The sequence below is a fragment of the Nannospalax galili genome, unplaced genomic scaffold (assembly GCF_000622305.1).
Source record: "Nannospalax galili isolate Female #2095 unplaced genomic scaffold, S.galili_v1.0 scaffold880, whole genome shotgun sequence".
Classification (NCBI taxonomy): domain Eukaryota; kingdom Metazoa; phylum Chordata; class Mammalia; order Rodentia; family Spalacidae; genus Nannospalax; species Nannospalax galili.
Window position 1 is genome coordinate 1032629 of NW_008345873.1, and position 15991 is coordinate 1048619.

General features: G+C 36.7%; 1 protein-coding gene across 1 annotated transcript in view; it reads left to right on the forward strand.

Moving 5' to 3' along the window:
- The window catches only part of Vamp7 (vesicle associated membrane protein 7), a 23064-nt gene extending 11088 nt beyond the window's left edge, over positions 1-11976 (forward strand). The window contains exons 4-8 of the mRNA XM_008842056.3: positions 1900-2037; positions 4033-4123; positions 5628-5695; positions 10016-10108; positions 11098-11976. Coding sequence (XP_008840278.1) covers positions 1900-2037; positions 4033-4123; positions 5628-5695; positions 10016-10108; positions 11098-11166 — 459 coding nt within the window. The 3' untranslated portion in view covers positions 11167-11976. The remainder of the gene's footprint in view (positions 1-1899; positions 2038-4032; positions 4124-5627; positions 5696-10015; positions 10109-11097) is intronic.
- Positions 11977-15991: the final 4015 nt, after the last annotated feature.

Below are 15991 nucleotides of genomic sequence, written 5' to 3' on the forward strand. Positions count from 1 at the left end.
AAAGCTGAGTTTTGGTATAGTTTTTGCTTTATCTCTTGGAACTTCTACATTTATCCTATTGTATATTGAGATTAGTGTTTATGAATATGGTTGTTTGGTATTAAAGCTTCTCAAATTATTGCATTTGAATATTGAATTGTTTCATTCCTCCATGTAATAGTTAATAAAATTTTAATATATATCTACTTATGAAAAACAAAATCACAGTACATTATGATCAGTTATGTAAATCTTCTTCATATTGGTTGGGGTTTTTTTTTCCTATTTATTGGCTTTAAGTCTAGACTGTTCAATACCTTAATAATGTCATCAAAGAATTTTCTCTCCTTTATTCATTGTCATCGTGTTCCCAGACAAGTTCCCCTTATGATTATATGTAGGTATATGGCTATTTATGTATGGATAAGACTGTTTTATTTCTTATTGTATGAATGAGGAAAGTATGCCCTTTCCTTTTCTTACTTTTAAAGTGAACTTCCTTTCATGTCATACTGTCATGTACTTACTCGTTTCTAAACTGTTCTCTGACAAGATTCTTGGAATTGTCATGATTTCTATAGATCAGTGTTCTTAAGCTTTGTCGCAGACCCCTTTATCACCTGTGGTCACACTAAGAATGTTGTTAAAAATATGAACAAGAGCACACATAATTCTAAACAAAACTGATTATGTATAACAACATATTTTTAAATGCCACATAACAATATACTTTTAAATGATACACTAATGAATGTACATCTTTATTAATTTATTGGTATACCTAATGATCAGCCTAATAACATAATAATTTTGAAATGATGGTGCATATAGACTACTTCAAAATACCTGTAACTATGATAGCATACGAATTTCTGTAGATAACAAAGCCATAGGTACTGTTTAATACTCCTTTGTTTTGTTACTTCATTCACAATAAAAATTTAAGGAATGGTGAAAATAAAAATGCAATTTTTATTTCTATCCAAATACAAGCTCCCCTTGAATTTTGGCCATTGACCCCGGTTTAAGAATCCTTGGTTTAAACTAAGATGACTGTCAGCTATAGCAACTACATTGCTCATCATAATGATTTTTAGCCCTGGTTTTACAATAAAGTCTAGCTATATTTGAAAGAACTGATGCAAAAATGCTTGGAATAGATGAGAAATATCATAGAACCTCAAATGGTCGGAGTTGAGCATCAAATTTCTTAAACTTTGCACACACATACACAACTTTTTGACTGGGAGTAGAACAGGGTATGTCACTTGATATTTTCAAATGTATTGTCACTATTAGAAAATTTCAATTTAAAGTTTGTGTCAGTAACATTATTTTTGTATGTGAAAACTATACTCTTTAAAATTTTATTTTTTATTTGTATTTATGTATGTGTGTCTATGTGTATGTATGCCATGTATATGTGGGTGCCTGTGGAGGCCAGATGAGGGCATTGGATCCCCTGGAGCTGGAGTTACAGGTAGCTGTGAGCCCCCCAACTTGGGTGTTGGGAACCAAAACAACAAGAATCTTAACCACTGAGTCATCTTTCCAGCCCCCAAACTGTACTGTTTTTATGTATTATTGCATATTCTACTAGATCGTATGAAATAGCCTGAAGAATTAAAATAAAAATCCTAAACTCTAGAATAGATAACCTAGGTATCATTGTGTTTAGTTAGCAGTAACCAGATATGTTTGGAATTGACTCTCAGCTCTTTCATATATTAGCTGTTTGGCTTATGGCAAGTTAGTTACTTTTTTGGTGTCTTTGTTTCCTTATCTACAAAAATGGAATCAATTCTAGTTCTTCCTCATGAAGTCATTGCTCAGTGACTACTTTATTGTAGTTATTTGTCAATCTGCCACATCATCTTTATTTACTTTATAAATATGAGTTCGATATTGGTCACTTTACAGGATTTTGAGCGCTCCCGAGCCTTCAGTTTTCTGAATGAGGTAAAGAAGAGGTTTCAGACTACTTACGGTTCAAGAGCACAGACTGCACTTCCATATGCCATGAATAGCGAGTTCTCAAGTGTCTTGGCTGCACAACTGGTAAGATCTTTCTCAGGATACAATGTTTTGATTCATATTTTCTTCATTACCTTAAAGCATCTTGAATATAGGGGCTCTGACCTGTAGAAGACTTTTCTGATTGTGTTACTATAAGTCAGCATAGTAAAACTTCCCTTTTAAAAGATGTAAAGGGGTCATTTTAGTGTAGAAAGCTAATAAATGATAATATTATCTATTAATAATTGTCAGCCTATCAGGATTTGGAAGAATGTTAAGATCAGCTAGTTTGACTATGTATTGAATACATAAATCCGCTAAGCATGCCAAATGGCTTTTTAACCTATAAACTTCCTCATCTACTAGGTAAGTTTAATTTTGAAACACCTCAGATTGTTCATTTGAAAATCTGTTCATTGGCATAAATCCCTTGTTGTCAACTGAGCAATGTTTTACATGAATGATGGTGTGTGTGTGTGTGTGTGTGTGTGTGTGTGTGTGTGTGTAATTCTTTGAAATACCACCATAGTCAAGACAGAAAACATTTCCATTGCCTAAAGTCTCCCTCATCTCCCTTCCCAGTCAGTTCCCTCCTCAATAGTCTGCTCCATAAAATTACTGATGTATTTTTATCACTATAGATTATTTGTCTTTTCTAGAATTTCCTATAAATGGAAATCATGGAGTAGGCACTCTGATGTGTCTTGTTTTGCTCAGTTTAAGGCTTCCAATACTAATCCATGTTTTATAAATAAGCAGTGTATTTCGTTTTTAACTGAACAGTATTGTATACATACACCACAATTGTTTTACCATTTACCTGTTGGCTAGATATTTGGGTAGTTGTCAGTTTTCAACCATCATGAGTAAAGCTACTGTGAATCTTCACATACAAGTCTTTGTGTGGACATATGTTTTTGTCTTTGGTAAATACCTAGGAATGGAATTACTGGGTCATATGGTAAGTGATATGTAATTTAAAATTTTATCACACTGTTTTCCAAAGTTATTGGACCATTTTACATTCTCACCAGCAGTTCCAGTGTTTCTGCATCCTTGTCAACATTATGGTGTCTCTTTCATTTTAGTCATTCTGTTAGGTGTGCAGTAGTATCTCATTGTAATTTTATTTTATGTTTTCATGATGTGTAATGATAGTGAGCACCTTTGAAGAGTATTTGAGCACACAAAGACATAACCTCTATGATTTGATTGCAAATATGAAAAAATGTGCATTTGTAATTAGTTTTCACTTTTCCTATGCTGCCTTTTAAATATTCTCATTGAGTAAATAATATCACCTGGCAATAAAACGTTCAAAATAACTAGTTTGTCATTAGCTCCAGATCTGTGTGTGAGACCCTTTGAGCTACCAGTTTCCTCTCTATAATAGAGATAATGAAAGCATCTTCATCATACAATTTTTTTTAGTGGATTAAATAGTATCTCATCTGAAGTACTTTGCATAATGATTTATCTGTGGCATTGTGTATTAAGCACTTTATTCTTATCTTTGAATAATTTAAAAATATATACTATCATCAGTATTTTAGATTCCAGATCTTGGAATAAGCCAGTGGAAAATAAGGTATATGCTGCGATCCTAGAAGAGCATATTAAAGAAATAGGCGTGTCTCTAATTCATTGTTCTCAAGAAGTGAGGAAATTTAGGGTCCTGTCCTGCTGGTCCCCACCCCTACTGTAGTCATCTTTTATTTTCTCCTTCCTTCCTTTGTATAAGCACAGATCACATATCTACTTCCTCACTTTTGCCATAAGAGACTCATATATTTCACATATATTGTAAAACCTTTCACTTAATTTTACTTAAAATGAAGTGCTTTATATTAAAGTACATAACAGTTTTTATATTGCCAATATTTTCCTTAAATCTAATGTTTTTTTTCCAGTGGCATGTGTCTTTTATTTAATAGAAACATAATTTTGTATCATTTTTCAATATACGTTGTTATTCCTCTTTGTTTTCTTATTGTGAATAATGTTGAGTACCATAAAATAAAACTTATTTTCTTGTAGAAGCATCACTCTGAGAATAAGGGCCTAGACAGAGTGATGGAGACTCAAGCACAAGTGGATGAACTGAAAGGAATCATGGTCAGAAACATAGGTATGTTTCAATGGCGTAGTTTCATTCATGCGAACACAAATGACAGTGGATTATTAGATTGGAGTCAGATTGTTCTAGAGAAGCTGAAACAACACTTCCTTATTCTCACCATTGGAAGCCATTGTCAGTTAAGATAGGGAGGTTACTTGACTGTTACTGTCTCTTGTGTGAATTGTTTCTTCATATTGCTTCTAAGTATTCTTTAAATTTGTTAGTTTGCGTAGCAAGTCTGGTTTTCAGAAACCTTAGGATAGTTGAGGAATGTTGAATAATTTTGTCAATTTTGTCTGGAGATTCCCAAATAGCTGATAATGTTGATAGATGCTAGTAAACCTCCATAGAAAATTTGTAGATCTTGATTGCATGGTTAACCTGTTTTTCTTCTTTTGTGATGTAGTTTTTTTTTTTTTTTTGGCAGTCTCATATATCCCAGGCTGTCCTCAAACTTGCTATGTAGCTGAAGATGGTCTTGAACTTCTTATCCTCCTGTGTTCTAGTTTTACTTCTGTTGCTGTGATAAAATGTCCTGACAAAAAAGCAACTTCTGGAAGGAAAGGTTTATTTAGCTCCTAATTCCAGGTTGTAGGCCATTGAAGTGTGGGGCGGGAGGGGCGGCAGAGGGGTGGTGGTGGGGTAGTCAAAATGGCAGGAACTTGAAGTAGCTAGTTACATCACATCCATAGTCAAGGTCAGAGAGAAAAATGCATGCATACTTAGTGCTCAGCTAGCTTTCTCTCTACTCTTACAGTCCAGTCACCAAACCAGAGAATGGCACTGTCTGCTTTCGGGTCTTTCCACAGCAGTTAAGGCAATCAAAACAGTGCTCCACAGACATGCCCACGGGCCAGACTGTCTAGATAGTGCCTCATTTAGACTGTCTTTCCCAGGTGATTCTAGGTTGTGTTAAGTTGTCAATTGAAACTAACCATCATATCCTGCCTCTACCTCCAAAGTATTGGAATTACAGATGTGTACTCAAACACCTAGTTTATGTAGTGCTGAGGCTCAAACCCAGGTTTTTGTGCATGCTAGGCCAGCACTCTGCCAACTGAACCCCAGCCTTTCTTGTGATGTCTTTGTTTGATTTTGATACTAGGGTAATTCTGGCCCCAAACAATAAATTGAAAAATGTTCCTTTCTCTTCTGTTTTTGGACTTTTTGAAAAACTGGTATGTATTCTTCTTAAATGTTTTTGGTAGAATTCACCTTTGAAACTATCTAGGTCTTGATTTTTTTTGTGGAAAGTTGTAAAATCAGTGATTTAATTTCTTGTTGTATTGTCAATTTTTAAAAATTCATATAGGGATTGTACATGGCACAGCATGTGTATGGCGGTCAGAGGACAATTTTGTGGAGTTTGTTCTCTCCTTCTACCTTTTACATGAGTTCTGGGGATTAAACTCAGATTGTCAGGCTTGGTGGCAAACACCCTAACTTGCTGAACCATTTCACTGGTCCCCAAATTGTATATTTATAATATTTCTAATTTGTTTAATATTTCCAGATCTGGTTGCTCAACGAGGAGAAAGATTGGAATTACTGATAGATAAAACAGAAAACCTTGTGGATTCAGTAAGTATGGATTATGATTTTGTTTCAGGATGCAAAGTAGAATAACTGCAGTAATGGCTAAGATAATACAAAAATGGCTTAAATTTAATACTGAGGAGGTTTGTTTCTTTTTTTTTTCCCTCATCTCCATTATGTCCTTATATTGTGATAAGAAGTGTAACAATGAGGCATAGAAAAACTGCTACACTCTCTTAGTAGCCATTGATGAAGCTTTGTTTAGAAAATATACTCAAGTATATAGAAACAGTGTCCTAAAACTTTGGAATCAAAGGTAAAGTTTTTAGATTGGTAAATAATTCCTCATCTCAGTTGCATGGTACATTCTACTTGAAAATCTCTATAAAATGTGAATTTAACGCTGAGTGTGGTGGCACATGCCTTTAATCCCAGCACTCAGGAGGCAGAGGCATGCAGATCTCATTCAAGGCCAGCCTAGTCTACATAGTGAGTTCCAGGCCAGCTGGGGCTACAAGGACACCCTGTCTCAAAAAGACCAACAAAAAAAAAGAAAGAAAGAAAAGAAAAGAAAAACAAAAGTATCAACTAGTTGTAACTCACTGCAAATCCTGAAAGTATATAATGTTAACAGTGATAACTTCATCTTTCCTTGTATCATACTAAAAGCATAGAGTGAAAAAGAATCAGCAAACCTTAAATGAGACAAGTGTGTCCCTGTGAGCTACTTGTTCTACTATCACATATGACTTTCCATTTTCTATGTGGTTAAGGGCATAAATGTTTTGAAGAAAGATTAATTTGTAGTGATCAGAGGAAGTGCAGAAATGAGTTCCAGAGAAAAATTTACACCTTGAAAACAGTGATTATCATGGTATTAGTAACTTTTCTTGTTGCTGTGACAAAATACCTGACAAAAGCAATCTAAGGAAGGAAGATTTTATTTTGGCTCACAGTTTAAGGATTGGGAGGTGCACTAATCTATGGGTATAAAGAACGTAGGGAGCCATTCATTATGCCCCTAATTTAGGAGAATAATAGTATTAAGTTCTCCACTAGGGCTTAATGACCTCGCCAGCCACTCCCCCCACCGCCCCCCCACCCCCCAGTTAACCCTACCAGGTATGACAGGCTAGTTGTTTTTGTACCTTGCAGCAGTATTCACAGCAGGGTAAGGTAGCCAGTAGAGGTGAAGCCTCCATGTCAGTACCAGCTTGATTTCTCCGTGTCCTATGATTCAAATATGTGTTGTCTTCAACAGTAAGGTCTTACTATCAAGTTTCTGCAGGCTAACCAGGAACAGTGGCAATAGCGTATAATGTTTAGGGGTATCTGTGGACTCCACTGACCAACAACTCAAAAAGAGGTAACATGTACTTAGCACTGGACTTTTTATTTGAAACCTATTGTCCCCATTATATAGTAATTCCATTTAAATAGTTTTTATATATGTGTATCTGTATATATTAGGAAGCTTCTATAGTAGTAGGTTTCCATATGGCATTTTCAGAGGTCTTTACTGTTAGTTATCCCTCCCCGTATTCCACCCTAACCCTGCCCCCATCCCTTACCACATTTAACTTTTCCTGTTCCATTATTCCCTAGTCCCCTTCATACTACTTATATTCTGTCCCCCTTCCCTTGTAACACCCTCTTGGCCCCTTACCAATGTCCTGTGTTCAATGGGCACTCTGATTTAAATAGACACACACACATATGAATGATTCGAATCTAGCATCCACATAATTAGAACATGCAACGTTTGTCTTTCTGGGTCTGTGGTTACCTCACTCCGAATGATTATTTTTCAGCTCCATCCATTTATCTGTAAGCTTCATAATTTCATAGTTACTCATAGCTTAATATTATTTCATTGTGTATATGCACCACATTTTCACTAGCTGTTCATCAGTTTATTTTGACATATATCTATATCCATGTAACCACCACTCAGATCAAAACATAAAACATTTCCAGTACCCCAGAAGCCATGTCCCTCCCACTTACTAACCCAGCATAGAGAGAACTTTGTTTCTGATATATTTCAGTATGGTCTTTTGCCTTTTAAAATTTCTAGAAATGCAATCATGTGTACTCTTTTGTGCCTGTAATACCTGTGAGTTCCTGCTTTTGCTAATGGTTTTGCAGTGTTTTGTAGTTGTGGAATAAAGGACTTGTGTAGATTTTGTTAAATTTACCCTTGAGAATTCAGTTGGTGGTGCTATTTTGGGAGTTTCCAGAAACTTTGTGAGGTGGGACCTAGTAGGAGGAAATAGGTCACTGGAGTTGTCTTGTCCTAGGACCTTTTCTGTCTCCCTTTCTCTGCTTCCTGTCTACCCTGAGGTGAGTACCCTCTGCCACACACTCCTGTCACAGTAATGTTCTGGCCAAGCATATAGGGCCAAGTGATTGGACTGAATCTTCTGAAACCATGAGCTGAAATAAGTCTTTGCACCTCTAGGAGTATGTGAACACACTGTTGCAAAAGCCTGACTGATACAAGATGATTATTATATATATATATTTTTTAAACACTGTTATTCTCTTATTTTCTGTGTTCACTTTGTTCAATTAAGGGCCATTTTCTCTGATCCCTTAACCTTTGTTTATTATGTAGATTTTTCTTCTATGCCCCACTAAATGTATATATTACATTCGATGTACATATTTAGGGCTCGATGTAGTCACTTTGGGCATGTAGTATATACTCATAGCAACTGGGTTAGTGCATGGTATCCTGTGCATTCTGCATTAAGTTAAACCCAGGCTGATAATTTTTGTTACCTGCTGTACTATAGAGACTTTGTATAGAAAAGGGAATGGAAATGCATGTAGGGTGTAGGGAGCATATTTTCTTTAAGTAGTTAATGAAATGTAATAGCCATCTAGAAGAGTGTATTAACTTAAGTAACAGCTTGTAATTTGACAATATATAGAAACATATTCATGGAGCCAACAACCAGATTAAGAACTAGAGTATGGTTGGGCATGGTGGTGCACACCTTTAATCATAGCATTCAGGATTCAGAGGCAGGCAGATCTCTGAGTTCGAGGCGGCCAGCCTAGTCTCCTTACTGAGTTCCAGATCAGCCACGGCTACATAGTGAGACTGCCTCAAAAAAATATAGTATGACTAGAACCCTGGAGGTGCATTTCTACTCTCCTAGTCACTGTTCCCCTCCAAAGGTGACCTCTGTTTTGATTTCTCCCCCATAGATTAAGAAGCTATAGGGCTAGGGCTGTAGCTTAGTTGGTAGATTGATTGCTTAGTGTGGACAAAGCCCTGGGTTCAGTCTCTAATACCACATGACCAGACGAGATGATGCATACCTGTAATCCCGGCTCTTCAGAAGTAGAGGCAGGAAGATCAGGAGTTCAAGGTAATCCTTAATTACATAGCTAGCCTAGAATACATAAGACCCTGTCTCCAAAAAAAAAAAAAAAAAAGAACTACAGCATTTACTCTATTTTTTTCTATCATAATTTTGAGATTTGTCCATGATATGTAGATTAATTGCATAAATATATTGGTGGATTGTTTTAATGGCTATTTTATTATGTTATTTTGAATATTTGATTAGTTTTCATTTTTCGATATAGAAGTAGTCAAATTTTATGTGGCTCTTGGCAAAGTTGCATATACATTTCTGTTGGCTTTATACCTAGGAGTAGAATTATCGGGTGCTTATGCACTTTGTTATTTGCCTGTTTTAAACTGCTTGCAACCTGGTGAGAATGGTTTAGTAGATACTGAGAAGGTGATGGCACAAAGGAAAATGGATAACTGAAGGAATGTAGTCTTATGGGTGTTTGACCTGTAATATGTAAGTACTTATCTTCCTAAGAAAATCAAACATATTTCTATAGTTCAAAGGTCTATGCTTATACTGGATAGAATAGGTTAATGTGTTTGCAGCCAATTGACTTAGAAGGACCCTTTCTTACTAGAAACTTAAAGGGGAAAATGCTTCTCCACTAGTGGAAAGAATCACTTGTTTTACTCAATATCATGTGTATTGCTACAGTAGAAAAGAAAAAAAGTGAAGCCTTTCCAGTGAACTGATAGTGCTTATGATAGGCCTTGAAGACTCCTGCTCTGATGAACTACTGATTATGAATGACCAGTCTCCACTTGAAAAGAAAAGGAAGGGTAAAAGGACATTTCGATTTAACAGAATTAGTGAAAGTAGGACTGGGGCTGAACTTCACTGCTAGAGCACTTGTCTACCCTGCCCAAGGCACTGGGTTCCAGCCCTAGAACAATCGCAATAAATGAATTGTTGAAAGTAAAAATTTTCAGGTTGTCACTACAAGTCATTTATATTATCAGTGCCAAGAATTAAATAGTTGACGATTGTTTTCTAGTCTGTCACTTTCAAAACTACCAGCAGAAATCTTGCTCGAGCCATGTGTATGAAGAATATCAAGCTCACTATCATCATCATCATCATATCAATTGTAAGTTTTTGTCTTTTTAGTGTGTAATCTTATTTTTCATTCAAGAAATTAGATGCTAGGATTCTTTATTAATGATTTTCACTCTGATATGAGCTACATTCATCCTTTATGAAAAACATGTGATCAGGAAGTAGGTTCCTGTGAAGTCACTGTTATATATTACCTCCACTTAAACCCCCTTTTTCCTGTTGAGAATTCTAGTACGTAATGAGATAAATAAAACTGAGGCTGAGAAGGTGGCTGAGTGCATAAGAGTGCTTGCATAGCAAGCACGAGGACCTGAGTTTGAATCCCCAGCACCCCTGTAAAAAGGTGGGCATGGACACACATGCCTGTAACTCCATTATGGGGTAGAGACAGGTGGATCCTGGGAACTTGCTGGCCAACCAGCCTATCTGAAAAGGTGAGCTTTAGGTTCAGTGAGAGACCCTGTCTCAAAAAATAAGGTGGAGAGTGATAGAGGAAGACTGCATTCATTCTCTGGCATCCACATGCATGCTCACAGGCTTGCATACCTGTACACACAAGTGCACATACCACGCACACACACACACACACACACACACACACACATTTATTTTAAATATGTATATGTATATATTGCCTAGATATGTGTAAGTTTACCCCTGTTGTGCGGTGCTGAAGGAGGTCAGAAGAGTGTGTTGGATCCCCTGGAACTACAGTTACATGCAGTTGTTAGCCACCATGTGGGTGTGGAGAGTTGAACCCGGTTTTCTGCAAGGGCAGCCAGTACTCTTCACCGCTGAGCCATTTCTCCAGCCCTGGCACAGATCTTTTAAAAATTGAAAAATAATAAAAAATTAAAGAACAATAATTAATTTACTTTTTGAGCCAGTCTCATTATTGGTTATATTAGTAAAGAATACTACTGTCCTGGTACCAGGAGTGTTTGTTTAATGGGTTTTGTGTACCTTTATGTATTACACTGAAGCTTATGATTGAGTCAAATAAAATCTTTTTCTTTCCAGGTGTTTATCTATGTCATTGTGTCACTTCTCTGTGGTGGATTTACATGGCCAAGCTGTGTGAAGAAATAAGAAAGAAAAAGTTACCATTAACTAAAGATATGAGAGAAAAAGGAGATAAAAGTAATTAATCCATATGACTCAGGCTTTTCATTATTCACAAATATCGGCCACGTTCTTCAATCTTTCCACTTTTTCTTATTTTAATAGTGTTCTGTGCCTCCAAGTTTATCTTTGTCCTATCAAGCAGTCTATTCTAATGAAGTCGTGATTTATAGGAGTAGCTTTGAAAGGGCATTTGTTTCTTCGGTTTATTAAGTAGATTTACCTATTTTCAAAGACATTTTTGGTTTTAACGCACAAAGTTTTTGCCAAGGTGGAAACCACCAGTCTTATGACCTGTTTACTAAAACTGTGTAGGCACTTTGTATGTTCACACAAAAAAATTAGGAGGCAAATTGTATTACTAACATCTTAGTGTCTTTTGTTATAGGAGAGTTTTAGGTGCTTCATGACAATATAGAGAATAGTTATTTTGTGAATTGTAATTAAATTGTTGGTGCTGCTTATATTCAGGAGCCCAGACAGATAAAGTATTAAAATTTTTATTTCAGTCACATGGGGAACATTTTGCTAGCCCATTAGAAGCACAAGTTATCCTTGTCCTCCTTGCATATACTTTAGGGAAATAAAGTTGAGTTCAACTTTTATTCCGATGGCAAATAGTTTAATGTCTTCTTCTTTTCCATTGTAAACTTGATTTGAGAAGATGATTTAAACAAATTGAGGGTTGTGGGTTTTACCTATTCTTTTTTTTCTGTAAGTATTTGGGACAAATATATTAATAGAATGGGTAATGGAGGAATTGGGAGGTCCCTCTGATTCACCAAAGAAAAAGTAGCCACAGTGAATGTGTGAGCATTTTGACTGCACACAGGCATTTGTGTAGGAAATTTTTTTCCCATTCTATGAAAAACCCAAGCTGAATACAGTCAGAAGTCAACTCCAGGGTTTGAATTTGACTCCTGTTGTATAATGGTTTGAGCATGTTTTACGGTTTAATAAATTCTTTAGTCTGCCTATCTTTGAAGAATTATGACACCTGAAAGAGAATAGACAGTATGATGTATGGAAATAATACAAAGTAGCTTAACATCTATTTTATTGAGGCTAAAGAAAATTTGAGTGTAATGCTGCTTTAGCTGCTCTGGGATCACTCATCAAGTAGTCGGTGTGTATCTGAAAGGGCAGCATTAATTCCCACAGATATAATTGCATTTTATTTATCAGTATGTGCAGTTAAATGGAAGTGATACTACATTTTACTCTTTTCCCAATTAAATAAGTATTTTGAACCCAGCCACCTGTTTAGCCTAGTCATGTGCCTTGAATATGTAGGTGTCCTATAGTCAGGTTCTCGGTACCTGTTCTAAAACATTCAGTTCTCACTACCTTCTTCATTTATTTGAGATATGTTAGATACACAGGAATTCTTGTTTTGTTGATAATGCATAGCCTGAATTTTTTCTCCAGTCTTTTTTTTTTAAATCAGCACTAATGCCTTGTAGTTGTATCACTATTTCCTATTGAAAATGTATTCATTTTAGAAAAACATTTGACAAATAATTTTCAAAGAAATGGGCTTAAAACTTATTTTCCTTTCTTATACACTGTTCAGTAAAATTGGTATGCATGCTTTAGTGATCAATTTACTTAAGTGTTCATTGCTCTGTTCGTGTATAATAATGCTTTTTAAGACACCTATTATAGATGTACAACTTAAATTCATTAATAAAATTTAAGAATAACAGTTGCTTAAGAAGTTCTTACCAGGGTCAAATTTAATCTGATGCTATTTAACCATGGTCTGTAGAACAAAAGGATTTTATTTTTGTTGAGGATATATTAAGTGGTATAGTCTGGATCATTTCAGTAAGGATCTAAAGAATCAGTGTAGAATTTCTTCAAATCTAAAATTCATTAAATTACCAAAAATGTTAGCCCCTGTTAAAATTACCGGACACCCTTCACAACTGTTTCCTTAGCTCATAAGTTAGAAAATATATCAGGAAAATAACACAAAGATTGCCTTTAACAATGGTTTTTCTTTTCTAAAGTTTTATGATGGAGTGGGGCTTGTTGCCTAGCTTAGTGAGAGACTACTTGCGTAGCATGCATAAGGTCCAGAGTTTAATCTCCAGCACCATGATAGCATTGGGGGGGTTAGAGTTAGGGTTGTTAGGTTGGTTAGTGGGTGAGAGTAGAGGTGAGGGTAGGGGTGAGGGTTAGGGTCAGGGTCAGGGTCGGGTTAGGGTTAGGGTAGGGGTTAGGGCTTAGGGGTAGGGGTTAGGGTTTGGGTTAGGATTAGGGTTAGGGCTAGGTTTAGGGTTGGTGTTAGGGCTAGGGTTAGGGTTAGTGTTAGGTTTAGGTTAAGGATTAGGGTTAGGGTTATTTTTATGGCTAGCCCTAATGTTACAGATAGGTTTATGTCAAAGCTTAATATAAGGGTTAGGGTTAGGATTAGGTCTAGGGTTAGTTTTAGGGTTAGGTTTAGGTCTATGACTAGGGTTAGGGTTAGAGGTAGGGTAGGGTTAGGGTTAGGGTTAGTTTTAGGGATAGTACTAGTTTTAGTGGTAAGGTTCTGGTTAGGGTTATGTTTGCTTTAGGGTGATAGGGCTAGTGTTAGGTTTAGCGTTAGAGGTAGGGTTATATTTAGGGTTAGGTTTAGGGATAGTGCTAAGGTTAGGGTTACTGAAAAGGTAATGTTTAGCGTTTGGGTTAGGGATAGGGCGAAGGTTAATGTTAGGTTTATGGATAGGGCTAGGGCAAAGGCTAAGGTTAGGGTGAGAGTTAGCATTAGAGCTAGGGCTTGGATTAGAGTTAGGGTTAGGTTAAGAGTTCTTGTGGTTAGATTTAGGGCTAGGATTGTTGTTAGATTCAGGGCTAGGCTTAGGGTTAGTTTTAGAGGTAGGGTTAGGATTAGAGTTAGGGTTGGGTTTAGGGTTAAGGTTAGGATTAGAGGTAGGGTATGTTTAGGGTTAGGATTAATTTTGGGGATAGTGCTAGTTTTAGTGTTAAAGTTTTGGCTAGGGTTCTGTTTAGTTTAGGGTAAGAGGGCTAGTGTTAGGTTTAGCGTTACGGGTAGAGGTAGGGTTATGTTTAGGGTTAGGGTTAGGTTTAGGGATAGTGCTAGGTTTAGGGATAGTGCTAGGTTTAGGGTTAAGGTTACTGAAAGTGTTATGTTTAAGGTTAGGGTTTGGGTTAGGGATAAGGCAAAGGTTAATGTTAGGTTTGTGGATAGGGCTAGGGTTAAGGTTAGGGTGAGGGTTGGCTTTAGAGCTAGGGTTTGGGTTAGGGTTAGGTTGAGAGTTCTTATGGTTAGGTTTAGAACTTGGATTACTGCTAGGTTCAGGGCTAGGTCTAGGTTTAGGCTTAGGGTTATGTTTAGACGTAGGGTTAGGCTACAGTTAGACTTAGGGCTGGGTTTAGGATTAGGGTTAAAGTTAAGGTTGGGTTTAGGGTTAGGGTTAGTGTTAGAGATACACTTATGTTTAGGATCAGATTTTGATTAGGTTTAGGGTTAGCATTAGGTCTAGGGTTAGGGTTAAGTTTAGGATTAGGGTTAGAGGTAGGGATAGGGTTAGGGTTAGTGTTTTGGATAGGGTTAGTTTAATTTAGGCCTGTGGCTAGGGTTAGGATTAGATATAAGGTTAGAGGTAGGGTTAGGGCTAGGGTTATGTTTGGGGTTAGGTTTAGGTTAATGGTTAGGATTAGGGTTAGGTTTTGTCCTAAGTCTAGGGTTAGTTATAATTTTATGGAAAGGGCTAGTGTTAGAGTTATGTTTAGGTCAAAGGTTAATAGCATTAGGGTCAGGGTTAGATCTAGGATTAGTTATACAGTTAAGGTTAGTTTTAGGTCTTTGGCTACATTTAGGGTTCAGCTTAGAGGCAGGGTTATTTTTAGGGTTAGGTTTAGTTTTAGGGATTGTGCTAGATCTATTGTTAGGTTTAGGCTAGGATTAGTGTTAGGTTTATGGGTATGGCTACCATCAGGGTTAGGTTTAGAGACAGGGTTAGAGCTAGGGTTATATGAATGTTCAGGCTTAGGTTTAGAGATAGGGTTAGGATTTAGATTAGGGGGAGGTCTAGTGTAGGAGTTAGGGATACGGTTATGGTTAGGGGTAGGGTCAGAGTTATGGATAAGGTTAGGATGAGGCTGGAATGAGGATTATGTTAGGTTTAGGGTTAGGTTTAGATTTAGGGTTAAGGCTAGGATTATGTTTAGGGTTATGTTAAGTGGTTTGATTTCAGTTAGGTTTAGGGCTTGAATTAGGTTAGATTTAGGGCTAGGATTAGTGTGAGTCTTAAGGTTAGTTTAGAGGCATGTTTAGAGCTAGGTTTATATGTAGTTTAGGCTTAGGTTTAGGGCTAGGGTTAATCTTAGGACTGTGGTAGGAATTAGGGCTAGGTTTATGTTCAGCGGTAAGGTTATGATTAGCAGGATCAGGGTTAGATTGAGGGTTAAGTTTAGGGTTATGTTTGGGTCTTAGGTTATGTTTAGGATTAGGATTAAGGTTAGTGTTGTAGGGTTAGGATTGGGGTTAAGTGTAGGGTTAGGTTTATGTTTAAGGTTAGGGTTAGGGTTAGGACTAGGTTTAGGGTTGGGATTAGGGCTAAGGTTCTGTTAAGGGTAAGAGTTAGGAGTTTGGTTACAGTTAGTACTAGGATTAGGATTAGCTTTCAGGCTATGGTTAGAGTTAAGGTTAGGGTAAGGAGTAAGGTTAGGGTTATTTTTAGGGTAGGTTTAGTGTGAGGGATTGGGCTATGGTTATGTTTAGGGTTAGGGTTTGGTTTAGGATTAGGTCTAGGGTTGTGTTTAGGGTTTGGATTAGGGTTAG